Genomic DNA, 14,715 nt, shown 5'->3' with positions numbered 1-14,715 from the left:
GGGCTGTATATCCTACAGTTGAGCTCCCTCCCTGTTACACCGCCTGTATATCTACCAGTGTAGTGGTCTCACTGGTGCACGGGCTGTATATCTTACAGTTGAGCTCCGTCCCTGTTACACCGCTTGTATATCTACCAGTGTAGATATTCTACAGTTGAGCTCTCTCCCTGTTACACTGCCTGTATATCTACCAGTGTAGATATCCTACAGTTGAGCTCTCTCCCTGTTACACCACCTGTATATCTACCAGTGTAGTTGTCTCACTGGTGTAGGGGCTGTATATCCTACAGTTGAGCTCCCTCCCTGTTACGCCGCCTGTATATCTACCAGTGTAGCGGTCATACTGGTCCAAGACTGTCTATCTCACTATTGAGCTCCCTCCCTGTTACATTGCCTGCATATCTAACAGTGTAGCGGTCTCACTGTTACATCTGCTCTATATTTAACACTAGAGCAGTCTCACTGGTACATAGTCCGTGTACATTGGTGGTCATCTGACAGTGGAGTAGTCACAGTGTCTGTATAAGCACCGCTGAAGCTAACGTAGTAGCAGTGAGCGGTAGCGCGTAACTCACTGCTGTTTTTGGGAGCCAGAATATCCTCTCGGTACACAAATCTAGCTTCATACTGAGCAATTTCCTGCCACTGGAGGCTTCTGGTGGGCCACCTGGCAGCAGAAAAGTGTCTCCTTCTTAAATATAGTAATGCCACACATGGGCTTATTGTGAGCAAAGTAAGACACCTCAACTGGGGCAAAGTCTCAATACTTTTTGCGCTTTTACAAAGTGCAGACTTTGCCTAATTTCACAGATGAGGTTTAACTTGCATTTGCCAATTCTCATTTTATCAAGAATCATCATTTAATGCCGTCAATTCGCCGACTGCTCCTACCCAGCACCAGTCCTATGCCGGCATACGCACTGCAAGTGTCAATAGCTCGCACATGCATGCAGAGGATAACCGCATGTCCCCAGGAATACCTCTCTACTCCCCACTGTTGCCTTTGATCGGACTACCCAGAAGCGAGAGATATTACACGGCACAAATGTTACAGGTATGGATGGACCACTCACTTCTTGAGATGGAATCCCTATTTGTGGACGGATAGCTATGTCTGTTCGCCCAATTGGCGGAGGACAGGGCTCTCTCCCCAGGGCAATTCCTTCTCCACAGACAAACCATTTCCGAAGGGGAACCTGTGACACACCCGGTACTACATACTATCCTCCACATGGATGCAGGCCGGTACTTAGTTACCTGGCTCTACAAAGCCATGCGAGAATTCACAGTCAAACCACTAGACTCACTGTGACAGACATGGGAAGAGGAGCTAGGGCGACCATTACACGACAAAGAATGGGAACACGTAGTAGAATACCCCAAGAAAGTATCCTGAAACGCTCGCTTTAAAAACATACAATTTTATATCGTGCATCGCGCATACTTAACACCGGCACTCCTCCACCGCTTCTACCCAGACACTCAGTTTTCATACCCCCGATGTCAGGCTTCCGATTCAGCTTTTCAACATATGTTCTGGAGCTGCCCCACCCTACAACTTTACTGGAGTTCCATACACGAGACACTACAGGACGTCACAGGCTTACCAGACATAAATACATGGGGGAGACCAGCCCATTGGGAGTGTTCCGGCGGCGAAAACAACACAAAGTTCAGACACGCTTTGCATTGCTGGCTATGTTGCTGGCAAAGAGAGGAATAGCTATGCATTGGTGAGCCCCAACAGAGCCCCCACTTGCAGCCTAGGTGGGAGCGGTTAATAAATGGGGAATGGCAGAAGCAGAAGCGATCAGAAATGAAGAGTAGAGGGGGCTACGTAAGCGCCACATAATCACAGAATGGACCCTACTCCTACATCAGTTTAAACAACGGACAGTACACCGCAGACCACCCACTGCACCCCAGACCGCACCAGCGCAATAGACTGGGAACTCGCCTGCCAGGTCACACCCTCGCCCCCAGCCATCATCGCACCCTCAACACCTCATAAAAACATTGGGAAACTCGGATATTCCCGCAGAGACTGCCGCACCCCCCACATACATAACCACATAACACCAACGGCATATCAACCCCCACAAAAAATATTCCTGCCTGGGCACAACCCAACCCCCCCCTACCTGACCCCAGTTTGGTCCATAGTTAAGAAACCACACCGGTAGTTTATAGACCGGAACTTCCAGGAAGGATGTATATCTCAGAAACGTAAAAGAGCATACAATGATGCAATCAGATATAAATACAAGATTATGTTCCATACATGATATGTACTGTCCCGCTCACCTTATCGCTAACATATACATACTGAGAAGGATTGTATAAAATGTATAGAATAAATGCAATGCATATATATGGATATAGGACTCATGTAAACTAAGGATACAAAATACCAATAAAAATTTCTACAAAGAAATTATAATCAGGAACCCTCATTTAACCAAACCCATTTGAAGCATCACTATAATCAACAGCCCTCATGCAAAGTAGGGGAAGGAAACAATGGCCCAATAGTATAGGTTTACACACTTCTTATTTTTGGATATACAATTCATAAAAGCATTGGTTAGTGTTTTCATTGAAATAGGGAAAATTCTCAAACCGTATTATGTTCTTTGCTTAGCAATTAGTAAAGCTGACTTTCTCTTACAGTGTGTGCCATCCAACGTTTCATGTTTAGTCACAACATTTATGTGAATATTTGTATTATTTGCATCTCACCCCAGAGAGAGACGCGTCCTCTGAGGCCTCCTGAAACATCTTTGAAGAGGAAGTCGAGGGAGAAGAAGAACATCTTCCTGGGACTGGAAGTGGCCGAGGCCCTCCAATGGCACTCCTGGGAGCCAGGAAAGGCTATCACCAAACACATAACCTTGAAAAATGTGCAGTTAAAGCCTCATAAGTTAAAATACAGGTGTGTCGAAGATTTCAGTTTGCCTCCCGAAAGGTGTAAGGGTGATATTTTAATCTACATATATATTCTTTCAGTGGAAAAAACACAGGTTAAAGTGATGTTACAGTTAGGTGATTAACTAATTTAAAACTAATGTTTCAAAATCAAAACAACATCGGAAGCGCACCAATTCTAGTTTATGGAGCTAACAATAACTTGCACCCCCACCATGTCCTGCTTATAACTTCACATATTACATCACTTGTGACATGTTAAATGATCTGATTGATGACATCACTGTCTCTCTACTGCCTCCTAGCTCACTCTTTTTACACATAAAGTTCATGGATATGTGCTACAAAGCACAATTATAGCACAGTTTATACTTCACTTACAACATCCAAACACAATGTAGGCCACTGTTAGAAATGGGGTTTCTGGTTAGGTAGGATATGAACCTAAACCAGGCAGAACCCACTACTCTAGTCTGGGTAAGGGAGTTACACACCAAAGATAACCCCTGCTCACTCCCTTGGTAGCTTGGCAGAGAAGTCAGGCTTATCCCAGAGGCAATGTGTAAAGCGTTTGCACAGCACACTCACACCAGTGACACACTAGGCACACCACAAAAAGAGACTCCACACAAGGTTGTATAAAAATAGCCTTTGTATTGTACTTAAAACACCTTAGACCACAATCCCATAAATCACTGTGCCACTAGGCACATGTCATGATGTCACATAGATTACACAAATCACTTAGCCAATCGGGTCTTTGTCACAACAACACAGGTAATGCAATTAAGTAAAGGCTTGTAGATTGCGCACAATATAATAGAAAATATCAAAACAGTACATAATCAGCAGTTCCTGCTATCATAGTACTGGTTATTTTCAAACTGGGAATGCCACTACATACATTTATTTCTCAGGGCATGAAATGACCCATAGCACCACCTCAGGGCATAAGAAAATGTAGTAGTCACAATTTACCAGGAACCATCCTGATCGAGCAGTTATTCCCAGGTATGGCGCCCTTGCGGTTCCCTTACCGGTTTGGATGGTAATTGGCACTCACCGCAGGAAATGCAGTGGTCCACTTGACCCCCTACACGAGGCCTCCAAATCGGCCCCAAACGCAGCCATGGTTTTAGCAGACCCGGGCCAGCTGCACAAACACACGGCCTCAGCCGGTGAGGAGACCTCGCCGGGTCCCCACCCCCGTAGCGGCCTGCAGTAGGGGAACTATACCTGCACTCCGGGCGAGTCTGGAATCCCCTGGGTCGCCTCAGCCCCCTGCGGGGTCAATCAGCACGGTCCTTGCAGCTTTGGGCGCTGCTTCTCCTGGAGGTGCCACTGCTCGTCTTACTTCTTGGGTCGGGCCTTGGGAGCCAAGGCGTTTCTCCGGACTCCGGTAAGGCTGCCGCCTCTCCTGAGGCCCAACAGCTACCCCTACTTCTGGCCAGATCCCTCCCACTCCAGAGTATTGGGAGGGGCCGCCCTCCCCTTCAGCAAGTTGCTAGGCAACCGTTTTATGCCCGGGCTACCTCGGGAGACGCTGAGGCGAATCCAGCACTCCACAGCTTCTCGGCCTCCCCAGCGGGAACACGCTCTGGATGCTAGGGAGGGGGGAGAGTACTTCCACATTCAAGCTCTCCCCTCCCGTTGTAACTTGCAGTACACGCCCTCCTCGTCTTGTGGCCACACATGCATATCGTGGAGAGGGGTATTGCTCAATACAGCGCTCACCCCACGCTTTCAGGAAACACCGGGCTCTTTCTTTTTCCTCCACATGAGGAAATACAGCGCTCACCATGCGCTTTTTGGTAAAAATAAAGCTTTCGCCCTGCGCTAATTTTTCCCACCCACCGGGCAGGCCACCAAGCCCTGGGAGGTCACTGGGGAACCCAGCCAGGGTGGATGCAGCAGACCAGAACACAGAGTCCTTGCAAAGAGCTGGCAGTCCTTCTTGCAGCCCCAACAGGCCACAGGTCAGCACAACAGACAAGGGAATTCAATGGTGGTTCCTCCTGGCAATATGCCAGTTCCTTCTGGCCAGATGCAGTCAGTCGAGCCGGCAGCGGCTGGTTACAAGTCTCATGCAGAGTCTTCTTAGTTTTCATGGGGTCACAACCCCTGTATTTATGGTGCAAAAGTCTTTGTTCCAGGGGCACTTCAAACACATTTAGAAGTGCACAACACCCCCATTCACATTGTAAGCGCTGGCCTCAGACACACCACAAGGGGGCGGAGACAGCACTGCAACTCCTCACACTACTCTAAATGCAGACCAGGCCTATTCAGGTGCAAGGGAAACTCTTACCGCTACTCTAAATTCAGCCAAGGTCTATTCAGCCTAGCGCTGAGTCACCCAGAAAAGGCAGGACACATCTCAAACCCCTTTTGACTGTCTAGAGTGAATGCACATCCTCCTCTCTCCTGTCAGTCAAAACCAGATAGTTAGTACACATCTAGTCAAGGGTCAAAGACTCATAAGCACATAGAAATGTCCACTTCTAAAAGTGGCATTTGTAAAATAGTAATAATAATTCTGCTTTCACCAACAAACAGGATTTATCACAACTATTCCACACATACCAAACATGGTCACGCTACCCCTCTCAGATCAGAAATTACCACTGAAGCACATATCCAGGGATTCCCAATGCATACCTATGAGAGGGCAGCCTCACAGCAATGAGAAACCAAATAGGCTGTTTGTCACTACCAGGACATGCCACACAGTTGAGGCACATGTCCTACCACCTGCCTACACAGCACCCTGTCCATAGGGCTAGCTAGGGCTTACCTTATGGGTGACCTATATGTAGTAAAAGGGGAGTTGCAGACGTGGCCACCACTTTATATACCACGTCACTGCGGCAGTAAACTGCGCGCGTAGGCCCTGCAGTGGCAGAGGCCTGAGACCGGTTTGAAAGGCTATTTCGGTGGGTGGTGCAAGCAGCACTGCAAGCCCACTAGTAGAATTTAATTTACAGGCCCTGCGTTTATGGGATACCTCTGTACAAGGGACTTGCAGGTAAATTAAATATGCCAAGTGGGTGTGACCAATCCTACCACGTTTACAAGAGAGAGCACATGCACTTTAGTACTGATCAGCAGTGGTGAAGTACCCAGAGTCATAAAACCACCAACAACAGGTCAGAAAAAATACAGGAAGAAGGCAAAAAGTTTCTGGATGATCCTGCAAAAAGGGCCAAGTCCAACAGCCACAATAGACATGCATAGGCGTTTCATGGAGTAATGTGTTACCTGTCCTCAAATCTGCTGTGATGCTTGAGATATTAACCCCTTCAGTGCCCATGACGAGCTGGACTCGTCATGGGCTGCGGTGGCGCTGTGCCCATGACGAGTCCAGCTCGTCATGAACTCCGCCCGCTAATGGAAGGCGCGGCACTGGGCGGGGAAAGGGGCGGGCATGCAAGGGGTTAAGCACTATATACATGGAACAGCAATCCAGTCCAAAACAGTGTAGCAAAAGCCATGCTGATATCCCCCACTGTCTTTCCTCACTTCAGTTTGTGCCCTTTGGTTGACCGTCAGCTAACCATATCTTTTCATCTCTTTATTAAACAGTTCCCCGTCCACACCATTCTTCAGCACGCTGTTCCCGCAGCCCATCGTCCTGAGCCCTGGGACTTCTTTTTCACTTCCTGTTACCTTCCACCCTTTGGAAAAAGTAAGTGTAATGTTAAATGCCCTAACAAGGTGATGCTGCTTCAAGGAAAAGGAGGTAACTATTGAATATTCTAGAAATTTTGAGTGCAGAAGATAGTGCAGCTTCCAGAGCCCACCTGTTGGAACACTCAGTTTGGCCTGAGTTGAGCAGGGAGAGAACTGAGTTAAAGGAATGACTGTATGGGAGTGCCAGGAATTCCTTAAAGCACGGGGAAGGCAGTTCATTAGTGACTCTATGCTAGTTCTCTATTGGCCACCATTTAGTTCAGTTCTTTTATGGCCCAGCAGCCTACATCTGCTCACTGATGAAGATAAGTTAGACTTTTCGTTGCATGGCTAAGGCAGCTAGGTGGCACACAATACTTCTACTATTTTATCATTGCTGCTACTGTAAATGCAGACTGACTCAGCCCATCCTCAAGGGACAGTTAAGAATCTTACAGGCAGGAACATAATACAGTATGCTTGGTATTTGGGGGATCCCATTTAGAAAGGGTGGAATTCCTTAAAATGTAGGAGTAGAACTGTGTTTCTCACAAGAAGCATTTGAAAGTCTATTTAAGTCCTGAGCACTACTTGTTACCAAGAGAGAGGATGCACATTTAACTTGTGTGTAGATTTAAATTCAGCCATCAAGATCAAATGTGACCACAAGCACAGGTAGCAGAAACAGCTGTTTCTCCAATTCATAGTGCAACCAGGGCATAATCCTAGGTAACTGTTCATGGGCCATAGAAAGTCATGTCATCTGTTTCCTGGCATATACTTTCTATTGTTGATATTGTCTTTTGTGCCTCCTGTCAGAGGGAGTATGAAGACTGCATACACTTTGAAACATCAGAAGGACACTTTTCTATAGTGCTGCGTGCCACCCTGCCACGCCATGGGATACTGATCCCACACTCACTGCAGCTGCCCATGTGTGCTGTGCAAGATTCGTCGGAGATCACCTTTGTGATGCGCAACATGAGGTGAGTGGAGAGAGAGTCGCCGAGGCCTGCCCTGTAGAGATATCAAGTTTTATTTAAAGGCTCTATTCTGCTGTTGGTGAAGAATCTCTTGCTTAGAAGTTTAAAACATTGGAATTATTAATGTCTTTGTTATGAAGTCTGTTTCGGTTTAATGTAAATTCCTGCTGGAAAATACAAAAAATCTACAATTTTAACATATGGAAAATATTTTGTTATGCATAAGCTTTCTTCCAAATTGCGAAAGAAATTTACAGGTTGCCATATTGTGAATTATTTTCTTATCTTTAGAGGCATGAGGGATACAAATGTCTACATATTGTAAATTCTGTTGAGAGTATGCTGCACATCGATGTAACAGTGCATATATAAGGACCTAAAAGAATTTCTTGTCTGTTCAACCTAAAAGAAGTCTGGTAGATTCAGAACATCATGTAAGACAGAAGAAAGTGATAAAACCATCCACGATTGGCCAACTTTTCCTACAGAATGTGGGGTGATGGTGACTCAGAGATACCTCGTGTCTGGGTGTCTAGGCAACAGCCCTCTATAGGAACAGAACATTAATTCTTTTGTGTTAGCCTATGTCTCTAGCCCATTATTAGCGTAAGTAGCACATTTGAATTGGAGTGAGATATATCCAGCCAGTTGTAGTATGGAACACTGGAATAGTTATTTTCAGGTTCTAAAGGTGTTAAGGAATACGAACTCCATTGGGTAAAGGCACAAAGGAATCAACGTGTCGAATACCCAAATTTGACAAGACTCGTTACTACATTTGCTATGAACAGGTATCACAAGTATTTCCTGACTCAATAAAAAACACAAGAAACTGAGACAAGAAAATAGTTTTATGAATTAATTAATAAAAGCTTTATAAAGCGCAAACTTAGCCAAGGGGCGGTTTTCCTGAACCTGGGGACTATCACCAGATTCTTGCTGGCTGATCTTAGCTGCTTGCCGGGGACATATTTCCAAAAGAGTTTTTTAATGCCTTCTGACCCCATATTGTAGAAGGCCTTGTGCACCAGATAAAGGGCTTTAAATACAATTCTCTGACCCAGCGGAAGCCAGTGCAAATTTCTGATGGTTGCCGAGACAGAGTGGTATTTGGGAAGGCCCATCACCAGCCTGGTAGCGGCATTCTGCACTAGTTGAAGTCGATGCACGAGCCTCTTATTTATCCCCACATAAAGAGCATTACAATAATCTAATCTAGACAAAACAAGGGCCACAACTGGCTGTTTCCACGAGCGGAGGGAGAGAAATTGAGAGATCTTTTTAAGAGTCGTTATCATCCCGAAACTGGTAGAAACTGTTCTATTTATTTTAGGGCCCAGAGAAAGGGAGGTTATCAACTCCGATGCCTAGATGTTTGGCACTCAGGCCAGGGCGAGGGCAAGATCCAAGCATATCAGGCCACCAGGCCACGTGATGAGGGCATTAGGTAAAGTCACCGGGTCCTGCAAATAAAACTATGTGCTAGAATCATGATGATAGTATTCAAAGTAAACAAAGTTTGCTTGAAAAGCTGGAGGACAATGAGGGAAGGCAGTTTGGCAGTGTTCCTGCACTGCAAAATTGTATACCTTTTGATGATGATTTGAGTGATGAATGTAAATATGACTGTAGTTCTTAAAGCAGTACATCTCTCTATAGTTATCTGTGTTGGGGTAAGGATCATCATTTCTAAATAGCACAGGAGTGTTAAGGTCATCCAGGAGGTGCTTCACCACATTTATGTCTCATGTGCTGGCATAAAATCCCTCATCTACTATATCATCCAGGAGAATCTGCAAGATGTGAATCATTTCCATCTGCCACATTAATTTAATTGGTGACTGTATCGTAAATATTCTATCCGGTAAAGTACACCTTGTGATGTTGGCTTTGTGATAACTGCCAAAAACTTGATGAGATGGAGGTGTCTCTGCATTTATTGTAACATATTAGCTGGAGACAGTTGGTGAGATAGTGCCTATGAACCATCATAATGAGAGTGATGGGCATTGAAATCTACAGAAGCAATTAGGTTCAAGACTCCGCAATCCAGATGCAAGACCAGGGTGGCAGCAGATGTCTGTACATGAGTCATTGCAGGGTACCAGTCAATATGCACCTGCTGGTCATAGCTGATGAAGGATTGTCAAGCACATGTGGGAGTAAGGCAACTGTCATTTCTTTGAGTGTCTCCTTCATAGGTGGCTGTAGTAATCAATTGGGTTGTTGGAATTAATTCCAGTTCAGTAGTAATAGCAGTACCTGGATCAACAAGGCAAAGTATAAGGATCAATAATTTCCAGTCTAGTTCTGTCTCAAGGTATTGACAGTTTGTAGAGAAGGAATGTCTATTGAGCACTGATCTGGCCTCGTGAAGAGTGTTGGCCACCTGGTGTCTCTTAACTAGGTCGATAGGCACCTGTCGATTTATCTTGGCATCTGTTAGCAAAGGCAAAATAATCATGTGAGAAGCTGCAATGCCAGTATTGTCCAGGATATTCTCTTGCACTAGGTCTCCGAGTTTCGGGAGCTACCCACTGATAGTAGTAGTTTTAGATGTGAAGTCTCAAGACCTTTTATGTTATGTTGTTTTCATGTGTCTTGGAGAGTTTGCAAAAGATCACCTGAGGATTGAGGCTGTGACTCCGTTTCTCCAGAGAAAAGGAGGTCAGATGTAAACATTTGAATTCCAAATAGCATTTCATAAGGTGTGCCATCCTACAGAACACTTCTAAGAATATTATTTAAAGCACATGCATCTGACATAGATGATACAATGACATTCCCCTACCTAGCACCAATGATGGTTAAGCTTTGTGGATCTCTTGACATTTTGCAATGGCTGGCGGCGAATAGCAATTGTACTACCTGCCCAAACATTGCATCACTGAAAACGTTTGTGGCAAATGCTGAGCTGTTGTCTGAATGAAAAGTACAAATAGGTCCCGTAGCTACAAGGCACAGCAAGTCTTTTATGACTGTCTGAGCACTGGCAGTCTTTTCTGGCTTCAACCACAGGACTCTGGAGAAAAAGCTGACAAGAAGGCTAGTTAGTAGTTTTATGAACACAGCAGGTAGGTTTATTTTTAAGTCAGGAAACAACAAAGCCTATGTCCAATCAAGTCGTGGTGCGAACCGCTAATACCGTTCTTATGGAAAACGATCCGTGACAAGAACTCAATTTGAACTTGGAACCAGACTGGAAAAACAACAACAGCGAGACATAAGCAGCCTAACTGAAACATCCCTGCATCTTGGGCACAATAAAATACAAACAATTTCAAAAACAAACAACGCTTACATTATGTCACACCGACACTCCCATTGCTACAAGGCACTACACTTGTTTTATGTGGCAGTCTTTTGAGGCTTCAATCACAGGAATCTGGAGAAAAAGCTGACTACATCCAGAATATATTTGTACTGGCTGATCTGGAGGAAGGGGTCTAAATACAATTTTAAATGGTCTCTTCGCTTTAGGGAAAGTCATGTGAGTGGGTATAGCTGCTATAGAGAGTTTAATGAGCTACACTCTTAAACATACTTCTTAGTGTGTTTGGGAATATATGGCCAACTATATCACTGCTGTAGCAAGTGTTAAGTATCACTAATGACCGCATAGGCAGAAGGCATGCCTCAATCAGCAGCTTTGATGAGATCAGATCCAACAGTGCCAATTCCAGGGATGAACGTCAACAGTATATTATCTAAAGATAAGCTGTAAGAAGGGGCGCTAGAGGGCGCATGGCAAAATGGCCGCACCCTAGTGAGACTCTGCCCAGCTGGGCTCCTATCCTGTGGAAATATGGATTTTTCTGGTCAGTTATGTCCCCTATCTTGGACCCCAACGGTTCTATGTGCATGTTACAAGTACATGTATGTTCCCTCCAGTTCCAGTTATGAAGACGCAAACACATGTGCGTCCACCGTCAACATGCCCTCTGTCAGATCCGCCATGAATAGGCCGGATATTCCCTTCCTAAGTACGAAAGGCCACCGCCTTTATATGGTTCACTTATGCCATTTTTACCGTCCAGGCAAGTAGGCCCTGATTCTGTCATCGAACTCTTCTTGCCTTCTGCCTCTGAAAGCTCCAGTCTGAGCCTGCATCTGTGACCATGAACTTTGTCTCATTCTCTGCGCGGCTCACGAAGCCTGACATCAGCCTATTCTCTGCCAAGAACTGTATTTCACCTTCGAGTTATCTGCCTCATCCCTGCCCAACGCATTCCTGTCTAGTAGCTTAAGTAAACATTCTGCCAGCTACCAAGCAAAGGCCCGACTTCTCTGTCTTTATGCAAGTAATTCATAGCCCTGTTACTATGGAAAATTCCTGCCCTCGCATCTAGTGTAGACACTTAGACGCTTGTACACGCACTCACAGTCAGTATAGTCAGTATAGAATAAGATTCTGCTCGAAGAGACCTCTCTTTTGGATAACATAGTTCTTTAAACATAGGATGTTAGATATGATTTGGGATTAGGTTGACTTGACCCCCCAGACTTCTTGTCTCCACATGTAAAGCTAAATGTCAAGTCCCCCTCACCCCCTAGCTGCACGTCAATCACACGTCATGCTGCTGCGCGCGCATCTATGCCAAGTATTATCTTATAGATCCACCTATATATGACATCATAACCAATTATGTTCCTTTTTACTCCTTATTACACCCATTTTCGGTTACGCATATGAATCGTCATTTTCCTTATCAATTGTTACGCCTACTGCATTCGCTTCATTGTAATGTATGTACTATAAAAGTCATTTCTTGTCAATAATGTATGTACTTCACTTCCTGAACCTCCGTGGTGATGGAACTTGGAGCAACCGATTATAATCGTTCATTGGAATAAAGCCCATTCCGAACCTCTGATACCACGGATTCTGCCTCTCATTTTACTGAGCTGTTTTATTATGTTTCCGTATCAAATTAAGTCCAGGTAATGAAAATTATTTACCACATGAATGGCGCCCGAACAGGGACACTTTCTCATCTCACGCGCCGGCGGTGCGTTGCAGGCCCGGTCTCCTGCCACAGCTGGACGGACAACAACGCGTACCAGCAGGATTTCCTGTATCTCCCTCCGGTCAAGCGGGGGCGACTGAGGCTGCGATCAACACCCAGACGAGGCGGTGAGAAGTGCGAAGTATCCCGACCAGAGCCTAGCTGAGAGAGCAAGATCCGAGGTATACAGAGGCCCACCAGTTTCCGAAGTCCCAAGTCGAGTCCAGTGTCCGAAGTGTTCGAGTCGAGTCCAGTCCGGTTCAAGTTCAGTCGAGTTTCCGAGGCCTTCCGTTTCCGAAGCTACCCGGTGAGTACCATTGCTGGGGAGGCATTTCTGACGTGCACATAGGTTGTGCCGGTCAAGACGGGTTTGGGTACACAAATCCGGTCTGCACTGTTTCAGCAGTGTATCTGTACTGTTTAGCAGTATATCAAGTATTCCGAAGTATCTAGTTACTGTCAAAGAATTATGCTTGGTGATTAGTTATGCAGACGATCATCATTGTTGGTTATTTTAAAGGTTAAAAAAATGTTTAATGTTTAATGTTTAATGTGTTAAACGTTCTGCATATTGTGGTATGAATGACTGTTCATTATTGTGTTTATGGTATTAAGTTTGTTCAAAATCAAGTATCAGATCAGTTTTCAATATGCCACTCTTTTCGAAACTAAGACAGATCACAACTAGAAAAGGGGTACTCGAAGAAGCTGTTCCCATTCCTCCTAGGGACACTCCAGGGTACTTCATGTATCATAAACATGGCCTAGACGCCATATTATTTCTTGATCTATGGGTAGACTACACCAAGGAATTACCAGAAAGTCAGAGGTGGCCCGCAACGGGGACCTGGGATGCAGAGTGCATCGTGAAAGTAGAGGAAGAATTATGGAAAAAGAAAGCTAGACAATCACAGAAAGACGCCGTTGAATTATGGCGTAAAGAATCACATAGACGAACAGAAAAAGCACGTAGACAGGAAGAGAAGAGTAAAGAAAAATCAAATGAAGTCCGAGAAAATCTATTAATTGAAGAAGGTGCACGAGTGAAATCAGAACAAGTAGACAGACAAAGAAATGCCCTTATGAATGGTATGTATCCCCTTCTGGCTGAAGGATTACCTAAGGCTACTCCAGAAATACCAAAAGACTTGCCAACCCCATTATTTCCAATAAAGGTACATCCTAAGGGGCATCCTAGAACCGCAGAAGATGTTTTTCTTTCCTCATATTTAGATGACGCAGCTCCCGAGTATGCTAATTCCGCCCCACATAGACCGCCTATCAGGGAGGTTCAACGCCAAGACCCAGTACCTGTACCCTTACAGCATCAAGTTCTGACACAAGTTCCGGCAAGCACATCTGTTTCTGCATCTGCCCCTACAACTACTTCTATAGCTGTATCCACACCTATAGTTGCTGTATCACGTTCAACGAATCCTTTCACACCCGATACCCCAGATGGGGCTACCGGAGGTGCTACCAATATTTTTTCTACGCCACCCAGAATAAATAAACTTACTTTTCAAGAGTCAGGACATTCACGTACACCCAAACTCATTAATGCCCGTACGCTTAAGGAACTCCTTATAGATTGTAGATATGACCCTGTGCCCGGCAAAGAGGACGAAATGACCCTAGCATCATTACGTATCAGACGAGCCGCAGTGTATTTAGGGAAATTACCAGGAATGACTGCGCATCTAGATAAAATATACCATTTTGTCCAAACAGGGCGAGATCCAGAATGTATTAACAGAGCTATGGAATACCAGAAAGTGGAGATACAGGGGGAACTGTTACGTTTCCTCATAAATTGTGTGATCAGAAATGAAGACCGACCGGGGGTAGACCCGGAAGCAATGCAAATTCTTACCCGATGGAGCCAGAATATATCAGAAGGTAGACATGATAAACAAAATTGTATAATAGCCATGTGCCGAAAGATCCGTAAAGAAATAGAACGCCTACACGAAGAAAGATTAGCGGTAGACCAGTTCGAACAAAGCGAGGAAGAAGCATCAGGACTGCCCACAGGACAGTCAGAAACTATAGCCTATGTAGGTAGAAGAGAATATTGTAATAGTACTAGATGTCTTACTGATCCGATACGTCCGATGTGTCTAGAAAATAAC

General features: G+C 45.0%; 1 protein-coding gene across 2 annotated transcripts in view; it reads left to right on the top strand.

The window, feature by feature from the left end:
* CFAP65 (cilia and flagella associated protein 65) overlaps positions 1-14,715 on the top strand; it is a 684,907-nt gene that overhangs the window by 58,657 nt on the left and 611,535 nt on the right. For both annotated transcript variants that reach the window (XM_085650063.1, XM_085650062.1), the window contains exons 3-5: positions 2,745-2,932; positions 6,508-6,610; positions 7,414-7,580. In XM_085650063.1, coding sequence (XP_085506189.1) covers positions 2,745-2,932; positions 6,508-6,610; positions 7,414-7,580 — 458 coding nt within the window. The remainder of the gene's footprint in view (positions 1-2,744; positions 2,933-6,507; positions 6,611-7,413; positions 7,581-14,715) is intronic.

Source organism: Triturus cristatus, chromosome 3_2 (genome assembly GCF_964204655.1).
Source record: "Triturus cristatus chromosome 3_2, aTriCri1.1, whole genome shotgun sequence".
NCBI lineage: Eukaryota > Metazoa > Chordata > Amphibia > Caudata > Salamandridae > Triturus > Triturus cristatus.
This window is presented reverse-complemented; position numbering and strand designations above follow the sequence as displayed.